This window comes from Medicago sativa, chromosome 8 (genome assembly GCF_051527215.1).
Source record: "Medicago sativa cultivar Bolivia chromosome 8, Bolivia_mono, whole genome shotgun sequence".
Taxonomy (NCBI): domain Eukaryota; kingdom Viridiplantae; phylum Streptophyta; class Magnoliopsida; order Fabales; family Fabaceae; genus Medicago; species Medicago sativa.
Genome location: NC_140756.1, coordinates 34,937,112 through 34,957,369, shown reverse-complemented (window position 1 = coordinate 34,957,369; position 20,258 = coordinate 34,937,112). Strand labels below are relative to the sequence as shown.

At 31.8% G+C, this 20,258-nt stretch overlaps 2 protein-coding genes and 1 long non-coding RNA gene across 3 annotated transcripts; all 3 read right to left on the bottom strand.

The window, feature by feature from the left end:
- Positions 1-2,682: 2,682 nt before the first annotated feature.
- Positions 2,683-4,812, bottom strand: LOC146898734 (uncharacterized). Its single transcript, XM_085739056.1, has one exon. It carries the CDS (start codon positions 4,563-4,565, stop codon positions 2,925-2,927), a length of 1,641 nt encoding a protein of 546 aa, XP_085595182.1. The 5' UTR covers positions 4,566-4,812; the 3' UTR covers positions 2,683-2,924.
- A 4,074-nt stretch (positions 4,813-8,886) lies between these two features.
- LOC146898733 (geraniol 8-hydroxylase-like) lies at positions 8,887-11,942 on the bottom strand. Its single transcript, XM_085739058.1, has 2 exons — positions 10,936-11,942; positions 8,887-9,988 (listed from the first exon to the last, which is right to left on the bottom strand). Exons 1-2 carry the CDS (start codon positions 11,848-11,850, stop codon positions 9,374-9,376), a joined length of 1,530 nt encoding a protein of 509 aa, XP_085595184.1. The 5' UTR covers positions 11,851-11,942; the 3' UTR covers positions 8,887-9,373.
- Positions 11,943-16,812: 4,870 nt separating this feature from the next.
- On the bottom strand, positions 16,813-17,399 carry LOC146898732 (uncharacterized). Its single transcript, XR_015024099.1, has 3 exons — positions 17,173-17,399; positions 16,995-17,066; positions 16,813-16,872 (listed from the first exon to the last, which is right to left on the bottom strand). It is a non-coding gene; the product is annotated as an uncharacterized LOC146898732 (long non-coding RNA).
- Between the last annotated feature and the right edge of the window lie 2,859 nt (positions 17,400-20,258).

Genomic DNA, 20,258 nt, shown 5'->3' with positions numbered 1-20,258 from the left:
ACTGATAAGAACGGAGTGGACTGGTAAAATTTGCGCAATATATGTACACGATTTTGTTTGAACACAATAACAAAATATGTCAAAGAAAAACACAAAATCCATCTACATCACATAAGCATTACACAAATATATTCAAATCTTTGAGCATTTAACATATAGGCTTAACAACCGGTCAAACAAAAACATATAGGCTTAACAAGCTTTGTGGGAATTACCTTAAAATGAGATGGTGTCAATCCCAAAAGCCGGCATTTATCGAATTATCAACAGTAACAGTCCTATGACTTTCACTCCGCCCTGTAAGTAAAATGACCTTTTACCCCAAATTCAAAACATCTTCATAAAGTTTTAAACAGGGTTCAATGGCTGGTGCTACACCCTTCCCCACCCAACCTTCAAACTTTGCATGGTTAAAAACCTCAAACCTGCAAGCACATATAGAAACTGGGCTCTACAACAAACTGTGATTGACATATATGGTTAAATCTTCAGCTTACATGACATGGATTTTTAAGTTCAAAATTTCTCAGTTAGTAGTTTATATATAAACTCAATTGTAAATCTTTAATGACATTAGTGGTTTTCCATAGCTAACTTGGTATGAAATGTGCTTCCAGTTATCTAAACTTTCTTCTTAAAAATTAGTCTAATAGAAAAAAATACAAAAGCTCCACATATAGAGCATCTCAATCGTCATTTACCATCTTTATCAAGTGTCAATATGAATTCCAATCAGTTTCTATTTCTTTCAAGCTCAAATGCATATTTTACCTATGAGATTCATCAAATGCTTATTTTACCTATGGTTTCTAACACACAGAGGAGCGGTACACAGATAAAGCGCTCTAAAACATGACTATATTCCACAACAAATTTTAATGGTTCATCCAATCCCAAATGATGGATAAACCCAAAGATAATGGACAACTAAAACTCCTTGAAATTGTCCAAGTCACGTTAAAAGAAGGTACAAAAGCAGTTGAAATTGACATACATTACTTTATAAATCCAAGTTGAGGCATAAGGGTGGCAAATACATAATCTGAATCTGCACGCATTATCTACTAAAATTTTCTATTCCATAAAAAGATCTAAATACATTTATCAGAGAGGACTTCACCCAAACTTGAATTTCTTAGATTTACAATCTTCAACAATTGCAATAATAGAACACGATATTTAAAAGCATTCATATAATAAATAACTAAAAAGTCATACAAATTATTACGACAGACATATGCACCAATTTACTAACTTTTGTCTATACACATAGGTTAACTTTTCCTTATCAATGAACCAATGATATGGCAGTGATGAAATTTTGTATTCAACCATGTTGTTCTAAACCCTCATATTCATGAACTTTAAGCTTGAGTATGCCGGTTTCTCCAACTCATCACATAAAACAATAAATTTGCAATTATTTTATATTAGTCAAATGAATCATTCATTAGAGGAAAACAAAATAGAACAACCTCAAAACAGGATAAAAGAACAAAGCCATAGAAACATTATCAGAACTTGGATTCACCAAACCCGACCTGGGAAGATGTTGCTAATATACAAATTCAGGATATCTAAAGAGTTACCTAACTTTTACTGTTCCAAACTATAGTACATTGATAACTACCTTCTAAATTTTCAATTTCTGCATTGATATTTCCTATTAGACAGTATTATAAACCAGAAGATTACACATCAGCTCCAAAATTAAAGAATGAAGAGCAAGACTTGTGAAATTCATTGAACTTGATACTTTAACAAAGATGCTCAAAATGAAACTCGAATATTTCAAAGTCAGCTAGTCTCAATTTTGCAGAAAACCTCATTAGCTAGCATACAACTTCTTGGACGTCCCAAAATCATACAATTTTGCATAACTTATTTAGTAACCCAGCCAAACCAGTTAAAGATTGCTCAAAGGAGGAAATGAACATACAATACATGAATATCAAAACGTTTGGCAAGATGTGGAATTAAGAAGTGTGTGTTTGGGAATCCAACTTTCCAAAATAACATTTTTGAGACAAAGGACCAAACAGGTTCGAAATTGGGCAAGAAAATTAACTTCAGATTGTAAATACAAAAACCTGTGATAAAATTTTGTTTATTTTATCTCAATGTAAGATGCTTGTATGATCATAAACTTAAACATGAGAATACATAAATAGAGCAGAGTAAACAAAGCAATCTAGATCAATAAATTAGAACTCGCATGCTAGCAATTAGTGTTAAATCAAAACTATAATTTAGCATTGAAGTCTATTAGACATTCCATGTCTCAAAATCTATAATAAAGGATTCTTGTTAACTAGACCAGATTTTATACGTGTATAAGATGGCGAACTTGAGAAAATTAAGATGGATAGCCCTCAAATCTGAAACTTGAGTTGTTTTAGTATATTGATCAATTCTGAAGCTACAAAACAATACCATACCTTTGGAGCTGACAAAAGGCGTATGATGTGGAAAATAGTCATTTTGAAGCAATAAAACAATTCTATAACTGACTTCTAACAACCAAATTCACATGCATTGATCAAGTGGCACAGTCTAAGCACAACATGCCTGAATGGCTTAAAACTAATTATTAATTGAAGAAACAAGGCCTTAAGCTTTTATACACAATGTCATGTCAATATAACCACGGGAATATATAAACAGAGTAGAGTAAATAGGCAATTTATATCAATCAATTAGGTTTTAATTGCCACCAAGAACAAGTAGGTTATATATCTCATTTCTCCATAATAATAAATGTCAAATAACAGAGTCACATAGTGTTATGGAGTATAGAACTCTGGAATTAGTCACATGTTCAGCTGCCACACATACAAAACTACAGTTTCTAGATAACTTCATAACATTCATTTTGATATAAAATGCTAAATCTAAGAACAAAGTTCATGAATCACTAGCTGAAATTATTCATTCCTTGGAAAAGGAAGAAGATTTTCCTTATAGATTACCATGTGCGTACAAAATGACTCGCCTTGAACTTCAAATCTTTCAACCCTTTCGGTACTTAAATCAAGCCATCCTAGCTCAGAATCTTCTTCCCTGAAGAATATACAGTTCTTGTTCCCTACTGAGATAGGACAGACAATTGAATAATTATAAGGCCCGACAACAAAGAGCTTGGTCCATGATTCCTTGACACCCACTTCACCCAAAACCCATATATGAAAATCAGGCGTCCTGTCGTAATTATAGATTACAGAAAGAGATTCATTTAACTCCACCAAAGCAAACGAGTACGATCTATGTCTTACATCTGAAGAAGGTAAGGTAGTTGCAACGAATGTCTCCTTGCTAAAGTCGAAGGACACTACATCAGGTCCTTGGGTCAACCAGTGGCAAAATCCATTCAAGTTCACCATAGACATTATACCTGGGTACGAAACAGGCATATCATCAAATCCATCGAGTTTCCTCCAAGAATCACGCTTGAGGCTATACATCTCCCAAAATGGTTCATACAACTTGACAATGAGCCCCTTCTCCTCCCAAAAACCGTCATTCATGTCAAGGTAGTGTACATCAGTCTCCCAAAAAGGGTCATCCTTGTCCGGCAAACAAACCCAATCATCACCTTCAAATTCTAAGGGATATCTAACCTTCCGAATCACCTTAAAATCATTTGTAACACAGTCATAACCAAACCCATGAGGAGGAAGATTAAACTCAATGTTCTCCTTCGGTTGAAGGCTAGCAGGAACGATTTTAAACTCCGCAGTAGCAGGGTTCCACAATACAGTCGTTAACCCTCGGTAGAGACAAAGAGTGCCATGAACACTAGCAGAGCCCAAAATGAAAATAGCAGGAGTAAAAGGAAAGGGATTGGCATTGGCATCACCCAATTGAAAGGGAAAGGGATTGGCATTGGCATTGTCATTGTTGTTGCCCATTTCAAAAGGAAAGAGATTGGCATTGGCGTTAGCATTGTTACCAGCACCCATTTGAAAAGGAAAAAGATTGGCATTTTCATCACCCACATCACCCACTTCAAAAAAAGCAAAGTCATTGACATTGATTTCGTTACCACCCACTTGAAAGGGAAAGAGATTGGCATTGACATTGTCATTGTTGTCGCCAAATTGAATAGGAAAGAGATTGGCATTGGCATTGTTATCACCCACATCACCCTCTAGAAAAGCAATGTCATTGACATTGATTTCGTTACCACCACCCATTCCCATTTGAAAAGCAAAAGGAAATTGATTGGCATTGTGACCTTGTTGTTGAAGAGGAAGCGGCCATTCCAAATTAGCCCTAATTTCAAACCTATCACCAGAAAGGATGGAAAGGGATTGGTGAATGGGAAACCCTGACTGTTCCAATACGAGGAGACGCATTTCAGCGTCGTCATGGTGTTTGGAAATGAGGAAATTTGTGCGGAACATGTTCATGAAATTAGGGTTTTGAAACAAAAGTGACCATGATTTGTTAGCACAAGTAAAACGTTTGAGTGATTTAATAGGCAATTTGGAGAGAATGGAGAAAGCAATGTCATCATGAATGTGAGAATCAGAAGTATTTACCTTCTTCTTTGAAGCAGCATCCATGGAGATTGGAACCTAAGCAGAAAATCGCTATCGCTATCGCTGAAGACGAAGAAGAAACCTAAGCAGAAATTGCTGAAGTGAAGTGAGTGAGTGAGTGAGTAAATGAACACACTGCCAGTGCAAAGCAAAGTGAGTGGGAGATATTTACTCTTCTTCTTCTTCTTGTTACGCGTACCATCACACTTTTTTGACACATTTTCAACACATTTTCTTATGTGTTTTTTTTTTTTTTTTGAGAGAAACACATTTTCTTGGGTGCGTTTGATTTGCGAAAGGATGGATACTGGACAGAACAGTACAGGACAAATGACTGAGTTACAGGACAACCTTTTGTACTTCACTCTGTTTGATAGTTGATGCACAGGACAAAGAATTTTGTGCTATACTTTGTTTGATATGTTAAGGTCCTGGACAAAATAATACAAATTTACTATAATACCATTTTTAATTGTTATATTATTATTATTTTGAAACTTTTTTTAACTATTATATCTATCATTATATTATTATTATTATTATTATTATTATATTATTAACACACTTAAAAATTATTTAAGCAATATGAATTTATTAATTGTGTTTATATATATAAATTTGTTCATCATCCCACTACGTAAAAAAACAATTATAAAAATTAAAGATAAGTAAAAAAATACTATATAAGAAAAATGGAATACATTTTCTACTTTCTTTTACACATGTATAGATCAGGAATAAAACAAATAATTAAGAAAATATTATATCAAAGATGAACATGTCTATTGTGGGTACAAACAAAAAATAGAAACTAAAAATGGCTTTTATGTGATGACAAACACGTGAATGAGTTAAGGAAAACACTATACTGACATGAATGGAGACAAAAGATAAAGTAAGCAAACAATAACTGGAAGAAAAAAATAAAATTAAACGGAATAAGAAAAAGCAACGAGAAAAATATAAAATAGCAAACACGAGAGATGCAGCGAGAAACCGAAGGATGAGAACGTAAATTTAGAACAGTAGACCGCTGGACAAAAAGTTGTCCCCAACTAATGCAGTGGACAGAAAAGCGGATAGTTGTCCTGTTCTGATTACTTCTTTTGTGCTGTCCTTTTTTGTTTTTATAAATCAAACGCAGTACAAATATTTTTTGTCCTGTCCAGTCCTTATGTTATATTGCCTCAGTCCTTACTTACTTATAAGGAGAATGTTTTTTTCCCCTTTGTATAAGACTTCTTCCATATTTTCAACTATGTTAATTATTTTTTTACATACATGCTTTTATTTATTATACATATTTTTCTTCAATCGACAATAAATAACATGTTGAAAACATAAACTAACCATCTTTCTCAAGGGGTAAAATTGTAAAAACAATAGTAATTACAAACAACTTTAATATAAATATCCACTATCTTAATTCCCGTGATTTTGATAAAAGGGTCTTATATATAGGGACGGAGGTAGTATTTGCTTTTTTAAAACTACTCCCTCCGTTTCAAAATACATGTCCAAGTCTACCACTTCGCATATGTCAATGCACAATTTTGACTGTTAATATCTTTAATTATCTAAAGTAAAAATTTATAAAAATTTAATATTTTGAAAATATTTGTCGAGACAAATCAAACAACATTTTTACATGCTAATATTTGTATTTATACATTAGTTAAAAAGTATGGTCAAAAGTCAAGTGAATAGTGCACATTGCGAAAATTGGACATGTATTTTGAAATGGAGGGAATAGTATTTTAAATTATTTAATCATGATAAGTTGATTTTAAGTTTTTTTCGTACGACTTAGATCTTTTAAATTATTTAACTGTTATAACTTAGATCTTATAAGTTGTTCATCTGTAACAATTCGGAGAATTTCAAATCTAAAAAATGTAAGCTTTTTAAAAAAAAAAACCTTAAAAATGTAAGTTATTCGACATTTAAAAGTTTCAATTAAATAACCTTAAAGACATAAGTGGTATGAAACAAACATAAATGACTAACTTGTTATAATTAAATAATTTAAAGGACGTAAGTGATAAAAAAGAAAAAACTTAAAAGCCAACTTGTTATAATTAAATATCGGGGTAATAATCATTTTGGTCATTAAATGTGTAAGGAGTAGTCAAAATAGTCCCCAATGTATCAAAATTTCAAAGTAGTCCTTGATTGTGCACTAAGTTATTGAAAATAGTCTTTTACGATAAAAATGATTCGTGAATATTGTCATATTAATCCCTCAATATCCTTACTTATTATCATATCAATCCTTATAAATACTTACTTACTGTTTTTTCAATCCTTATATGAAAATAATTAATGTCAGTATTGAGGAATTATTTTGACGTTGGGGACTATTTTGACTAACGAAATGTACATCCAGAAACTATTTACAATTTCGATACATTGAAGATCATTGTGACTACTTGTTACACATTCAGAGACCAAAATGACTATTACCCCTTAAATAACTTAAAAGACCTCTAGTGCAATTTAACCTTTTTTATTATAAAAAAGTTACTTTTTCCATAAAATTCTGTTTATTTTGAGTAAAAATACATTCATTCATTCAAATTGATAGAAGTACATCGAACAAAACAATTTCCAAATTAATCACTATAACCGAATAGCATGAATCTGCTAAAAAATGATAAGTCGATTTATCATTTTTCACACATTAAAAAATGCAATTGTGGGAAAGAGAAATTAGTGGTGATTTTACAAAATTATCTTTTCAGCTAAAGACATAGGAAAAAGATATTAAAAGAATTGAAAGAAGATAGAGTAATGACTCTTGCTAGTTTCACCCCATATAATCATAGTTACACCCAAATTTATTAAAATTTTTACAATAATACCAAAATTGCCCTCTTCATCTAAATTTCTAAAAACCCTTCTTTCGAAAAACCCTTCTTTTATTATCATTCTGAACCCTCACCCCTTTTTAACCCACAAACCACCATGGATATGCAATCAATACCTACTAAAATCGTCAATTGAATCAACATATCTTCCATTGATACGTACTCGATTAATACAAGTAAGAGAATTTCATAAATTTCTTCGAGTTTCTATTTATCGTTTGCTCTATGATTTATTCGATGTTGTTAATTTTACCATGGATGTTTATAGTTGTTGTTAATTTCACGTTTGTCTATCGACATCGATTTGTTTGATTTAAGTTTACGTAGAAGGGTAACATAATTTAAGTTTACATATTCTAAAAAGGAATAACATACACCTAAACTCAGTTTACTTGGTGTATGTAAACTCAGTTTACATAAACTACGTAAACTCAGTTTACATGAACTAAAAACTCAGTCTTAACTTACTTATGTAAATTCAGTTTACATAGTGTATGTAAACTCAGTTTACGTAGTGTATGTAAACTCAGTTTACTTAACTCATGTGAACTGAATTTACATACACTACGTAAACTGAGTTTACATAACATGAATAAAGGGTATATTAGTAACTTTGGGGTGTAACTTGGATTATTTGGGGTGTGGGTAGTATCTGTCTAGAGTAATAAATAGCAAATGATACCATAGAAGAAAATCATTAACGGTACATTAATATTATAAATATTATAAAGTGACATATAATAAAACATAATTTTTTTTTTCAAAAGTGGCATGTAATAAAATATTGGAGGAATAATTGCTAACATTTGCCTAATTCAATGCGAAAGAATTGCCTACCAAAAAGGGGCACACTAAAGTGCTGGAAAAATGGTAGTCTCCATGACAATGAAGTGTGGTTTTATTGAACGCAAGAAGGGTGGGAAAATGTCAAGGTTTGATGGGTGTAATTAATATGCATTATTTAATGGATCTTATTAATAAGTGTATGTGGGACACTCTTTAAACATTTCTAATTAAGAAATTATTATTTAAAAAAATTAAAGACTTCAATTTTCAATACAATATATGTATAAACTTTCATAAAATCTTTCTATTTTGGGTGCTTAAAAAGTGCCCCGGAGACACTCGTTAATATTTCCCTTATTTAATTACCATCAGAATAAAACTTAGAATCCTGGAGATTGGATTATAGACCATAGGGTTAATTATGTTTCTAGTCCATATAAAATAGTGACCTTGTAAGTTTAGTCCCTACTTAATTTTAATAGCATTTTTAGTCAATTTTATCCAAGCCAAAACTAAATGGTGTGGGTCTATTCTTTTTATCCCCGAATGAGAAGCTTGGCGACTGTATTTAGCTTTATCTAAGGTTTGATTTAGACCATGTTGTTTTCATATTGATACCCTCATAGTTATTCAAGATTTAAGCTTAGGACATATTTATCTAAATTGAATGTATAGAAATTGTAGAGCTATCATTCAATACAAACAAAACTTAATTGTCAAATTTGTAAGGCTACAAGTCAATAATGGTTGTCCACTTGCTAACAAAGAGCCAAAGACATCCATCCATATTCTTTTATAGTTTTCATATATTCCATTGAATTCTAAATTGTACTACGGAAATTGTTTATTTATATTGTCTTAACATCACCTAGGACACTTACAACACTAAGACAAAAATGTCACAATAAGGGGTATTACAATTTTCAACAAAAGTAGACAAAGTAAATAAAACACTGTATAACACTTACATTTTACCCTAATTGTTTATTTTATTAGAACTAACACACATGTGTATAACATGTGCGTATAGGACTCAAATCCTCCCTCAGAGTGTAGTGGTGCAGTAAAATATTTTTTAACTAACTCAATATACCATTGCATGAGATAGCACTTTTCTACACGATTTTTTTTTTTGCTCTACGGCTACATTGTGGGAGAGAATCATGCATATATGGTAGATTATTGTATAGTCAATTTGATTGGAACAATTCTCACAGGTTGAGATTTTTCCAAAGTAATCCCATATTCATCTTCTTTATTCAAATCATCAATGTTCAATCCATTTTCAAGTTTCCAATCAAAGCAATTAACCAAAGATCCCAACATCATAGGCAACATTCTAATAGCCAAAGGTAAACCAGGACAAATTCTTCTACCAGACCCAAATGGAATAAGCTCAAAATGATGTCCTTTAACATCAATTTCACTGTCCAAAAATCTTTCTGGTACAAAAACATTAGCATTATCCCATTTATTTGGGTCTCTACCAATCACCCATGCATTAACCAACACTTGTGCATCTTTTGGAATAATGTAGTCACCAATTTCAACATCAGTTTCTGCTTTGCGAGGTAATAACAAGGGAACTGGTGGATGTAAACGAAATGTTTCTTTTATAACTGCTTGCATGTATGGTAACTTAGCTATGTCTGTTTCTTGTATTGGAATACCTTTGCCAACAACTTGTTCAAGTTCTTTTTGTACTTTTGACATGATTTCTGGATTGTGCATTAACTCTGCCATTGCCCATTCTAGTGTGTATGTTGTTGTGTCTGTTCCTGCAACAAATATGTTCTGGTATACATCCCAAAATTATTTAGTACAAAGTTTAGAGTAGAGAATTTTGAATTAATATCTAATTTGGTCTTTGAAATTGTAAGACTCTATCCAATTACTAATATTTAAATATATGCAAGTTCAACTATGGGCATTTTTTTTTCTTTCAAAAAAAAAAAACTATGGGCATTTTGAAAGGCGGTCTACCTTGAATCAATACTTAAATTCATTTGAATTTCTAGCAAAGATGACATACATTGGCTCTCAAAAATTAAAACTTTAAGGGTGTCCTTGGTGTAACTGAGACAATGGCCTAGATGTAATTTGAAAAAACCAATCAAAACCAAATATGTGTTCATCAAAACTCAGCTCACATTTGTTTGTAACAAACCGGTACTGATCGGGTGACTTTCTCGGTATCAAAAATAAATATAAGTGTGAATATTCGTTTCAAAAGAAATATGCATATCGTTGATGTTTTAGTCAATTTTTAAGTACTAGTCTATGGTGGAAGTGGTCTACCGCTAAATATATTAGGGATTCATTTTCATACTATGCCACTAAAAAAAAGTTATATTGTCTAGAAATCACAACCACTCAACCACTCATGTGTGATTTTAAAAATGGTTATGGTTAAAGTCAAATATTTCAGTGATCTTGTGGTCATGATTGATGCACGGTGTATATATATTAAGGGAAATGCTAGCCGGTGCTCTTAAGACAGTGATTAATGATACTAAAAAGGAAATTATATAGTAGTTAATGCATTGAAATTATGTAATTAATTTATAAAAGTCAAAAAAGTTTTTTTTTATGGTAATAACTTCCTTTTTTGGTATCTTTAACCAGTGCCCCGGGGCACCGGTTAACATGACCCATAAATTAAATCTAATATATTAAAATAAACAGAATTAGATAGCAAAGATTAAAAAACTTAAATAGAGAAGGAATCAGAGAAAACATACCAGCAATAAATGTTCAATCTCATCTTTATCCATCTCAATCTTCCCATCATCCAAAGAAATATTGAGCAAAGCATCTAGAACATCATCATTCTCAATAGAACCAGTACCTTCCCTCAACTTCAACCTTTCCCCGACAAATCTCCTGAAAATACTCAAAACCTTCTTAACAGAAACAACAGAACGCCTTCTAATACCTTGCAAATCAAAAACCGTCAACATAGGAAAAAAATCCGACAAATTCGGTGCTCCAACTTCCTTCAATATACTCACAACAATCTCCTTATACTCTCCAGCTTCCTCAGCAGAATGCACAAAATCTGCCGAGAAAAAAGTATTCGACAACAAATTAATCGTCGTCATGAAAGCAACTCTTCCAATATCGACAGCTTCCTCAATTTCGCTACACTTTTTGATGTCATCTAAGAGGTCTTGTAATTTCCTCCGCCTTAGCGCCTGGCTCGAATCGAGAGTTTTGTTTGAAAACAACTGGTTATTGCAAATTTTTCTAAGGTCGCGCCAACGTGGGGAAACACGCATAAATGACAAACTATATTGATCATGGTTGAGAACGGAGAGTGCGTCCGGGACAGTCCGGTTTGATAGTAAGGTGTCATGTGTTTGTAGAACTTCTTTTGCTATGTCTGCTGAGGATATTACAATGGTTGTTACTTGGCCTAACTTTAGTGTCATTATTGGACCATGAATGTTTGAAAGGTTTGCCAAAGAATGATGTGGTTTGTTGCCTAGTTTTAGAAGGTTTCCTATTATGGGAAGTGGTGAAGGACCTGGTGGAAGCTTAGAGTGGTTTTTTTGGTTGGTTTTGTTTGTTGGAATAAGAAATTTGATAAGGAGAAGCATAGAGAAAGTGAAAATTATTACTAGGTAGGAAAGTGTGGAACTTTGTAACATGTCCATTTTTTTGATATAGTGGAACAGAAACAGAGAAATATGTGATGTAGGAAAAAAAATGTGACAACTATGAACTATTGAACCTGTTCAATACAAGTGAGTTTCAAGAGGAGCTCAATATGTCTATTTATATATGATGTTAAGTGGTTTCTTGGTAGATCAAATATAATTTTATGAGTTAACTTTAAATTATGTGCAGTTTGATTTTGTTGAATAAGAACAGCCATTTAATTTGAACTACTCATTCTTTAGTAGTTTACTTGGAATATTCTACTTATTGTTTATTGACCCATGACTAAATGACCCGACATGAACTACTATTTGTTTATTGACTCATACTTTAGTAGTTTACTTGGAATATTCTACTTATGGTTTATTGACCCATGACTAAATGACCTGACATGAACTACTACTTTTTTTTAATCATGGACATGAACTAAGCGCTACTATGTTCATCATTGAACGTCAAAAAAAGAAGTTCATCATTGAATTAGTTTGGTTTGAATATACTCTCTCCGTTCCAAAATGAGTGTCGTTTTAAGTGTTTACACACGTATTAATAAATGCAATGATTAAAAGAAAAAGAATGATTATTTTACCAAATTATCATTATTAACTATTGGTTAGTTTTAAAAGTAATACTTTGGAAGTAGTGTGCATAGTATTAATTGGAGGGTAGAATTGAAAAGAAAAAGTTATTATTGCGTTGGAAACTGAAAGTGACATTCATTTTAAAACAATTTTTTTTGGCTAAAGCGACACTCATTTTGAAACGGAGGGAATACGATTTATCGATCCACAACACAAACCAAGAAGATTGTATTGACCGGTTAACAATTTTGGTCAAACCACCAAGAAGATTTTATTGACCGGTTAACAATTTTGGTCAAACCTAGACTTATAAAATTATGAAGGGTTTGTGTAACATGTGCAACATAGCACATGTTAAAATAACTAAGGGTCTTGCTAATATGTGTCCTAAGGGCAGAAAATAAAAAATTAAATGCAAAAATTTAACTTTGAAAATTATGCATTCATAACCTTAAAATCTTAAAAACTTATCTTTTCAATGCAACATTTATTATTTAATTCTATTTTAAGATATTTATCGTGTATCTTGTGTCCTAAGGGTATAAGTTAGCATTTCCAAACAACTAATAGTAAACTTTTTATTGGAAAACAACAATTATTTATTCAAAAGTTTTATATTTAATATTAAATGTACAAGTTTCAATACAAAATTTCTATTTTAAACTTCTTAACATGTACTCCCTCCGGTCCTTATTATAAGAAAAAGTTGACTTTTTAGGTTCATTGTGTAAGTGATGTATCTAGTCCATATTTATAACAAGATACATTAATTATTTTATGAACAAAAAAAGTCAATTGTTTCTTATAATAAGGACCGGAGGGAGTACAAATTTGCACATGATAGAAAAACCAAATTATGAACTGTGATATTTGAACAACCATTTGTGACAACTATTGTGATAACTTCCTTTTTACTCCTTTTTATTGGTCAAAAACAATGAAGAGAGACAAAAGAAGAGAGAGAATAAGAACATTTTTTTTTGAAGAAGAAGAGAGAGAATAAGAGCATAACGTGAGTATGATATAGAAAGTTGTCAAAAAGTTATCACAAAATGATTGTACAGATATAATTTCTCATGTACTTCATTATTTTAATCGATTAAGATTTTTTTTTTATGATAAATATTATTTCTGACAAATTTTATTCATAAAAATTAGTAGTTTTGGTAAAAAAAAAATGATAAATGTTAGTAGTTAGTCGTTTGGTTAATATTTTATTCATTATTTGAATTTAAACTCAAAATTTCAAACTTTTATTCTTTAGTCCCAACTTTATCCACCCAACCATTGAGTTTTGGCCAAGAATAACTCAAGTTTAAAATTTATTAGACCTTTTTTTTGGGAGAAAATTTATGAGACTTTATTTATTTATTAAGCAAACTCCGTGCATATAAAACTAAGGGTTTTTCTATCATGTGCAAATTTGCACATGATAAGAAGTTTAAAATAGTCAAAGCACATGATAAGAAGTTTAAAATAGTAATTTTGACTTGGAACTTGTACATTTATATTAAATATGTAAGTTTTTAATAATTAATTGTTGGTTTTCAATGAAAAGTTACTACTTTTAGTTTCCTTAACATGTGCAATATTGCACATGTTAGACAAACCCTAAAACTAAAAGAAACCATAGTGAGGGAAGCAGCTTTTACTTTTACTTATATGTTGCAGCATTTAAAAAAAGATTTTTTTTGGAGCAACCCATGCATCATCATACGCAGCCACCCTCCTCCCCAACATACACTATCAACCAAATGATATGATAATTAAGCATACACTAATAAAGTTGTTCATGACTCTCCATCAAAGCTCATGAGTATTTTTTGACCAAAAAGCTCATGAATATGTAAAAACACACCCGGGCGGTCATGTAAAAGCGCAACAAACAAGTGCAACAAGATCTTTAACACATGACCTTGAAGTAACGGAGTTAAATTTTTTTAACATATATATTATGTAAGTTGATGATTTTTTTTTCTTCAAAAAATGTCGGTTTTTTAATTAACTAGAAGATTGATGTTAGCTTGAAATTGTATTTTGATGTTATAGATCACCTCCTCTATTTCAAAATACATGTGGCAATCAACTACTTCACACATGTCAATACATAACTTCGATCATTAATATTTTTAATCATTTAAAGCAAAAAATTATAAAATCGTAATATTTTGAAAATACTTATCGAGATAAATCGAACATCTTACACGCTAACATTTGTATCTATATACTAGTTAAAAAATATGGTCAAAGTAAATCATGTAAATAGTGTATGCGACATGTATTTTGAAACGTAGCGAAAAAAAAATATTTTGTGCTTTTTTTATGAAGGTTTAATTTTTAAAATTAGAACATGACATTTGAATTGTTTAATACAATCCCGAAAAACATTTAACACTGAAATCAAGACAAATATTTTCTCGTATTTTATTATAAGCCATTTTGACATTTTGTATTTATCTCCCTCTTAAAACACTATTGGGGCTCGAACCAATAATTTTTGAATTTGCTTTACCACTAGACCAAACTTTTGGCTCCGCGTCTTTACAAATACATTGAACCTCAATAAAATGCATAAGATAAAATGCTCTAGAAGACGTTTAGATCTTGTGATATGCCAAAACAAACTTCATTGTATTCTGAATTGGTCGTTTGGTGCCATAAATGTCTTGAAAATTAAATTGGAAATTTGATGCGACGGTCTTTTGAGACAATTGTTTAAGGAATATTCAACTACAGCTAGCAGATTTAGCTTCAAGTCCCTTTTAATGTGAAAATAAAGGAAGAAAAATAATAATAAATTTCACTAAGATTAAAAAAAACAACTCTTTGCCTTTAAGATTTTAGTGATACTTTCTGATTTATACTCTCCGATTCTATTTATAAAAAAACATTTAAGTCAACAAAAGTTGATTATTTGGTCCAAATTTTGAATCAATACATCAATTTTTGTTAATTCAATTGTCTCTTATAAAAAATGATACTATGAGATAGTATTTTTTTTTTAAGGAGATATGAGATAGTCTTATAATTGTAATAACTGCAATTGGTTAAAAACTTACTATTAAACGTCTTTAAAAAATACTTCAGGACACTCGTTAGCCTTTCTTAAAATTAAACTATGATCAATGCCATCAGTTATGACCAAAATATTTTGCTTTGCTAGTAAAAAAATAAAATATAAACAACCAGTTTCAACAATTATATTTTGGGTAAAAAAAAAAAAAACATTACTGTTATATTAGGCCATCAGATTCTTTTTCCAAAAGGCAAAATAATTGTATTAATTACTATAACACACTCAAAAGTGAGCAAGGATGAAAATTACAGTCATAAAGCTATAAAACCAAACTCAAATTACAAAAAAAAATAGACAAGCATCAAAACAAGGCTTAATACTCTGAGTTTGGATCTCTCAAGTACATGAGGTCTATTTGGATAGGAAAAATAAAGTAATAATTTAATGATTAAAATATTCAATACATCAATTTTCATTTTTCTCTCTTCAGATAAACCTCTCAAGACAAGACAAAAATAGAGTAATAGATTGGTCTAAATACCCAAGACAATAATTCCAAATATTCCACACCAAACTACATTGTCAAACCATGAGACCAACAATTCATACTATCCACCAACCATCTTCATAAATAGCAAGAATGTGATCAATGTAACATATTCTACACCTACAACCGATTGACTATTTCAAAATATTTCTTCAAGTGAATATTTTAAATTTAATCGAACTAATATTGAATTTATTGCTTCAGAAACCCAATAATAAAGATATTAAAAATAAATGGTGTTAATCCTTGTTTCTGGAAGGGGCCTAGTAATTTAGAGTTCGGCCGGAAATTAAGTAAATTTGGCTCAAATTTATTATTCAACTCAGTTTTACAGATGTCTGTCAATAGATAAACAACTTTAAATTAGACACACTTTTAACTGAAACATTCATTCAAAATTAATTTTTGTCAGTTAATAGACACATGCTAGTGGAGTTGTGAATCTCCACAAATTCCATAAGCATTTTAGTACCTGCTGCGAAATAATCAAATATACATCCAAGAGAATTTAGTTTTTTCTTAAAGAAATAAATTTAACTCATTTCATTCATCAAAATTGTTTCAATACAAATACATGATGGGATATGATCAAACTCTTGATGGCTAATGAAAGACTGTGACGCTCTTGCTAACAAATGAGCAACATTGTTGACTTGTCTCCTAATAAAATTTATCTAAAGTTTGATGACAATTGTAACCATGATTTACTCTTCATTTGACCATATGCCTAGAAAATTTACTCTTCATTTGACCATATTCCTGGAAAATTGGCTAGATCTTATGAACACCATAACCTGAATCCTCTGATGTTAAATCCTCTTTCCAATTCTCAAATTCTTCTCCATCAAACACTACTTGCTTGATCCCAACAACGCTATCAGAAAACAAAAAGCCAAATCAACTAATTGGATTAATACAAACGTGTAATGAGAAAGAAAGGGAAAATAAATGAACTGCAGTAGTTAATTAAACAAACAGAGAAAGTAGAGATCGTACTCAGAACTTATCTGTGTCAATGCATTTATCAAAACATCTAGAATCAATGGTTCATTAGTCCCAATATCTATCCTGTTATATCACAAGAAGAAATTATTAGAATTTTCACTTCAGTTTACATTAACTAATATGTATGACAAAGCATTAAGAATGAAGGAATATGTGATTAGTTCTGCACCATATTCAAGCCAAGTTGTCTTGAACCTCAAGATCCCCAATGTTGTAAAAGGTTGTTGGTGTTACACTCGCTCCCTGAATATAATCGTAACTTAGTCGTTTTTCTATCTGAGACTGTGAAAAAAGTCTGGCTGGTTAATTGTATGCAACAGCAACACTTACATTGTAAACGTATAGCATCTCTATTAGATACAAAATATATGTGATATTTGGAATACACACAATTATCTCTAGCAAATATACTAACACCGACTAGATCTTCGGTAATTGATGATACAAGTGAAAGATTTGTGGGTGACATATTCAAACACGGGGCTGTGTTGGAGAATGATAGGCACGTTCTGCATGTGTTGTAAAAAAGGTAAAAAGGGGCAGGGAAATGGAAGGGGGACCAAGGGTGTAGACTTGTGTGAATGAGAGAAGGAAATATGTTACGCGAGGGGGATTAGAGAGGAAGGAGAACAACAGAATGCCTACATGGAAACAAGTAAGTTGGTAAGGGATATGGAAATCATGGAGAGATGAGGTATTTAGAGGAGGGTAACTGAAATACCGAACCAAAGGACAGCGAGAAGTGTGAAGTAGGGAAATTATGGTTCTCACTGCTCGATTAAGGAGAGGTTCCTATCTTCTTGAGAGTACAATTATCATTTCTGCAAGGAGAACAATCCGTACATTGTTATGGTTCAGTTCATTGTTCTTTTCTTTTGCATCATATCATGTTAGGATATAGAAATAAACTAACACATTCTTGTGGTGTAAAAATATATACAGTTTCTACTGATTCTATTTGGCTATTAGATAAATATGATATGATGTGGCATGCAAATCAGCATACTTATGATGCTGTGTGAAGAATTTTTAAAGCGCAGCAAGAGCCGCCATTCAGAATGGCTGTTGAGGAACTGGCAAATATGAAACTGGAGCTGCAGTGAAGGAGCCCTTTGTAGGAAATAATTTGACTAATCATAGAGGACAAAGAACTTGAACTTGATAAGATAAAAAATATCAAACTCAAGAGAAATGGAACTACATGAGAGATTGTATTCATAGCAAAGGAAATAAACATATTTGGATTCCCCTTATGCAGGAATTCTGGATCCAAAATAAACCAGGAGAACAATCTCAGAAAATATTCCCAAGAGAAAAGCTCTTCTCAAGAGAAATGGAACTACATGAGAGATTGTATTCATAGCAAAGGAAATAAACATATTTGGATTCCCCTTATGCAGGAATTCTGGATCCAAAATAAACCAGGAGAACAATCTCAGAAAATATTCCCAAGAGAAAAGCTCTTCGCAAACAAGAACTCTCCCTCCATAATGGTTCATAACCTATGTTTAACACCGACAATGATACCCTCATACTATTAGTACCCCACACCTCTCACATTCCTTGTAACCGACAACCAGCTCCCAACAGAAAATTCCCCAGCCTGCCCGTTATTCTTCATACTCAGCATGTGAGACAATAGGACTCATATTTCCAGATTGGGCCCATATGAAAGTTGGTCAATGAGTTCAAGACTTGGATGTCTATCAGATACTCCTGCTTCCAACATGAATGAAATGATTGTGAAGACGCTTATGAAGAACAAGATAATAAGGCGTATTTGTAGTAAAAGGAAGTTGATCATAGTTATGGCCAAAAGTATGGTAACCAACTTAAGCATCATGATTTTCATGACTGGTCTTTTAGCATACTAGACACCATGCCTTGAGACTAATTTCGTTGACCAGAAGCTTAAGAAAACATACACTCATGAAAAGCATGCAATTGTTCCTGACTTAAACTACACAGATGCAATAATGAAGTTGTTGACTTAGTTTTGGATTGTTTCCGCACCATATTAATGGGAAAATATTCCACAGTTGAGGCCTTCTTTCTTGTTATTCTAAATTCTGGCTTCATGAGCAAGCACTAATGATCTATTTTACCACCAGGGTAGGGATCAAAATGGCTATTTACAGATGTTACAGAGGCACTATACATTCATAGTCATATGGTAAACCATCCAGAACTGCCTCTAAATGTTCTTGTGATGATACAGGAAATCCAATGGACACTAAGAAATCAATCAAAGCTTTAACTATCAGTAGACACTTGTTAGACAAGAGGATGAGCCCCCCACAGAAACTAAGAGAACCCCGTAGGTCTAATATAAATGAAGCAGAATAGGGGTCAACTAGACAGTTAGGAGTCTGTTAGTTTCAGTTCTACAATAACCCTCTAAAGTCTAAACGAAGAGGAAGGCATGTGTGAATGATTGAGTTGTAACCGGTTAATCCAATGATGATGTTTACAACTAGGCATACCAAAATTTACTAGTGCTAAAATAGTCAAATTATCAAGACTCCAGATTACAAGTGGATTTTGATGTAGTTAGTGATTGTTAATCAAAAGCCAATGGTTTTGGAAACCTGTTGGAGATACTTCAAATGTATGTTTGAGGTCTCTCCAACGAATTTTCAAACATGCACTGAATCATGATTTTCTGATTTTAAGGCATTGAATGCTAAAAAAGCGGGTTAATCCAAATCAATGATTAGGCAAGATGATGGGTTTAAATTATAAAATCAGGTCCTAGACCTACTAGATACTGTGATTCAAATTATCGTACTCCCTCCGGTCCTTAATATAAGAAACAATTGACTTTTTAGGTTCATTGAATAATTAATGTATCTCATTATAAATATAGACTAGATACATCATTTACACAATGAACCTAGAAAGTCAAATGTTTCTTATAATAAGGACCGGAGGAAGTATAGAGTAAAATTTTCAGGCATCCACCAACCAATAAAATTCATCCATCAAAATTCAGTCAACATTTCAGTTCACTTCAACAAATGTTCTGAACAACAACAAATGCATAAAGAGCTGACAAAATGTCCACGACAGAACAGCAGAAAAGATTGTGGAATTTAGAAAATCTGAAAATGAATTTCTTAAAATGGAAATAAATTACGAAAAGAAATGAGGAATTTAAATATTAGAGTATATTTGTAATTACAGAATAAAGGCATAACATTTATTCTTTCATTTATTTTCCAATTTTCATTATTTCATAGCAACGACATTGACAGC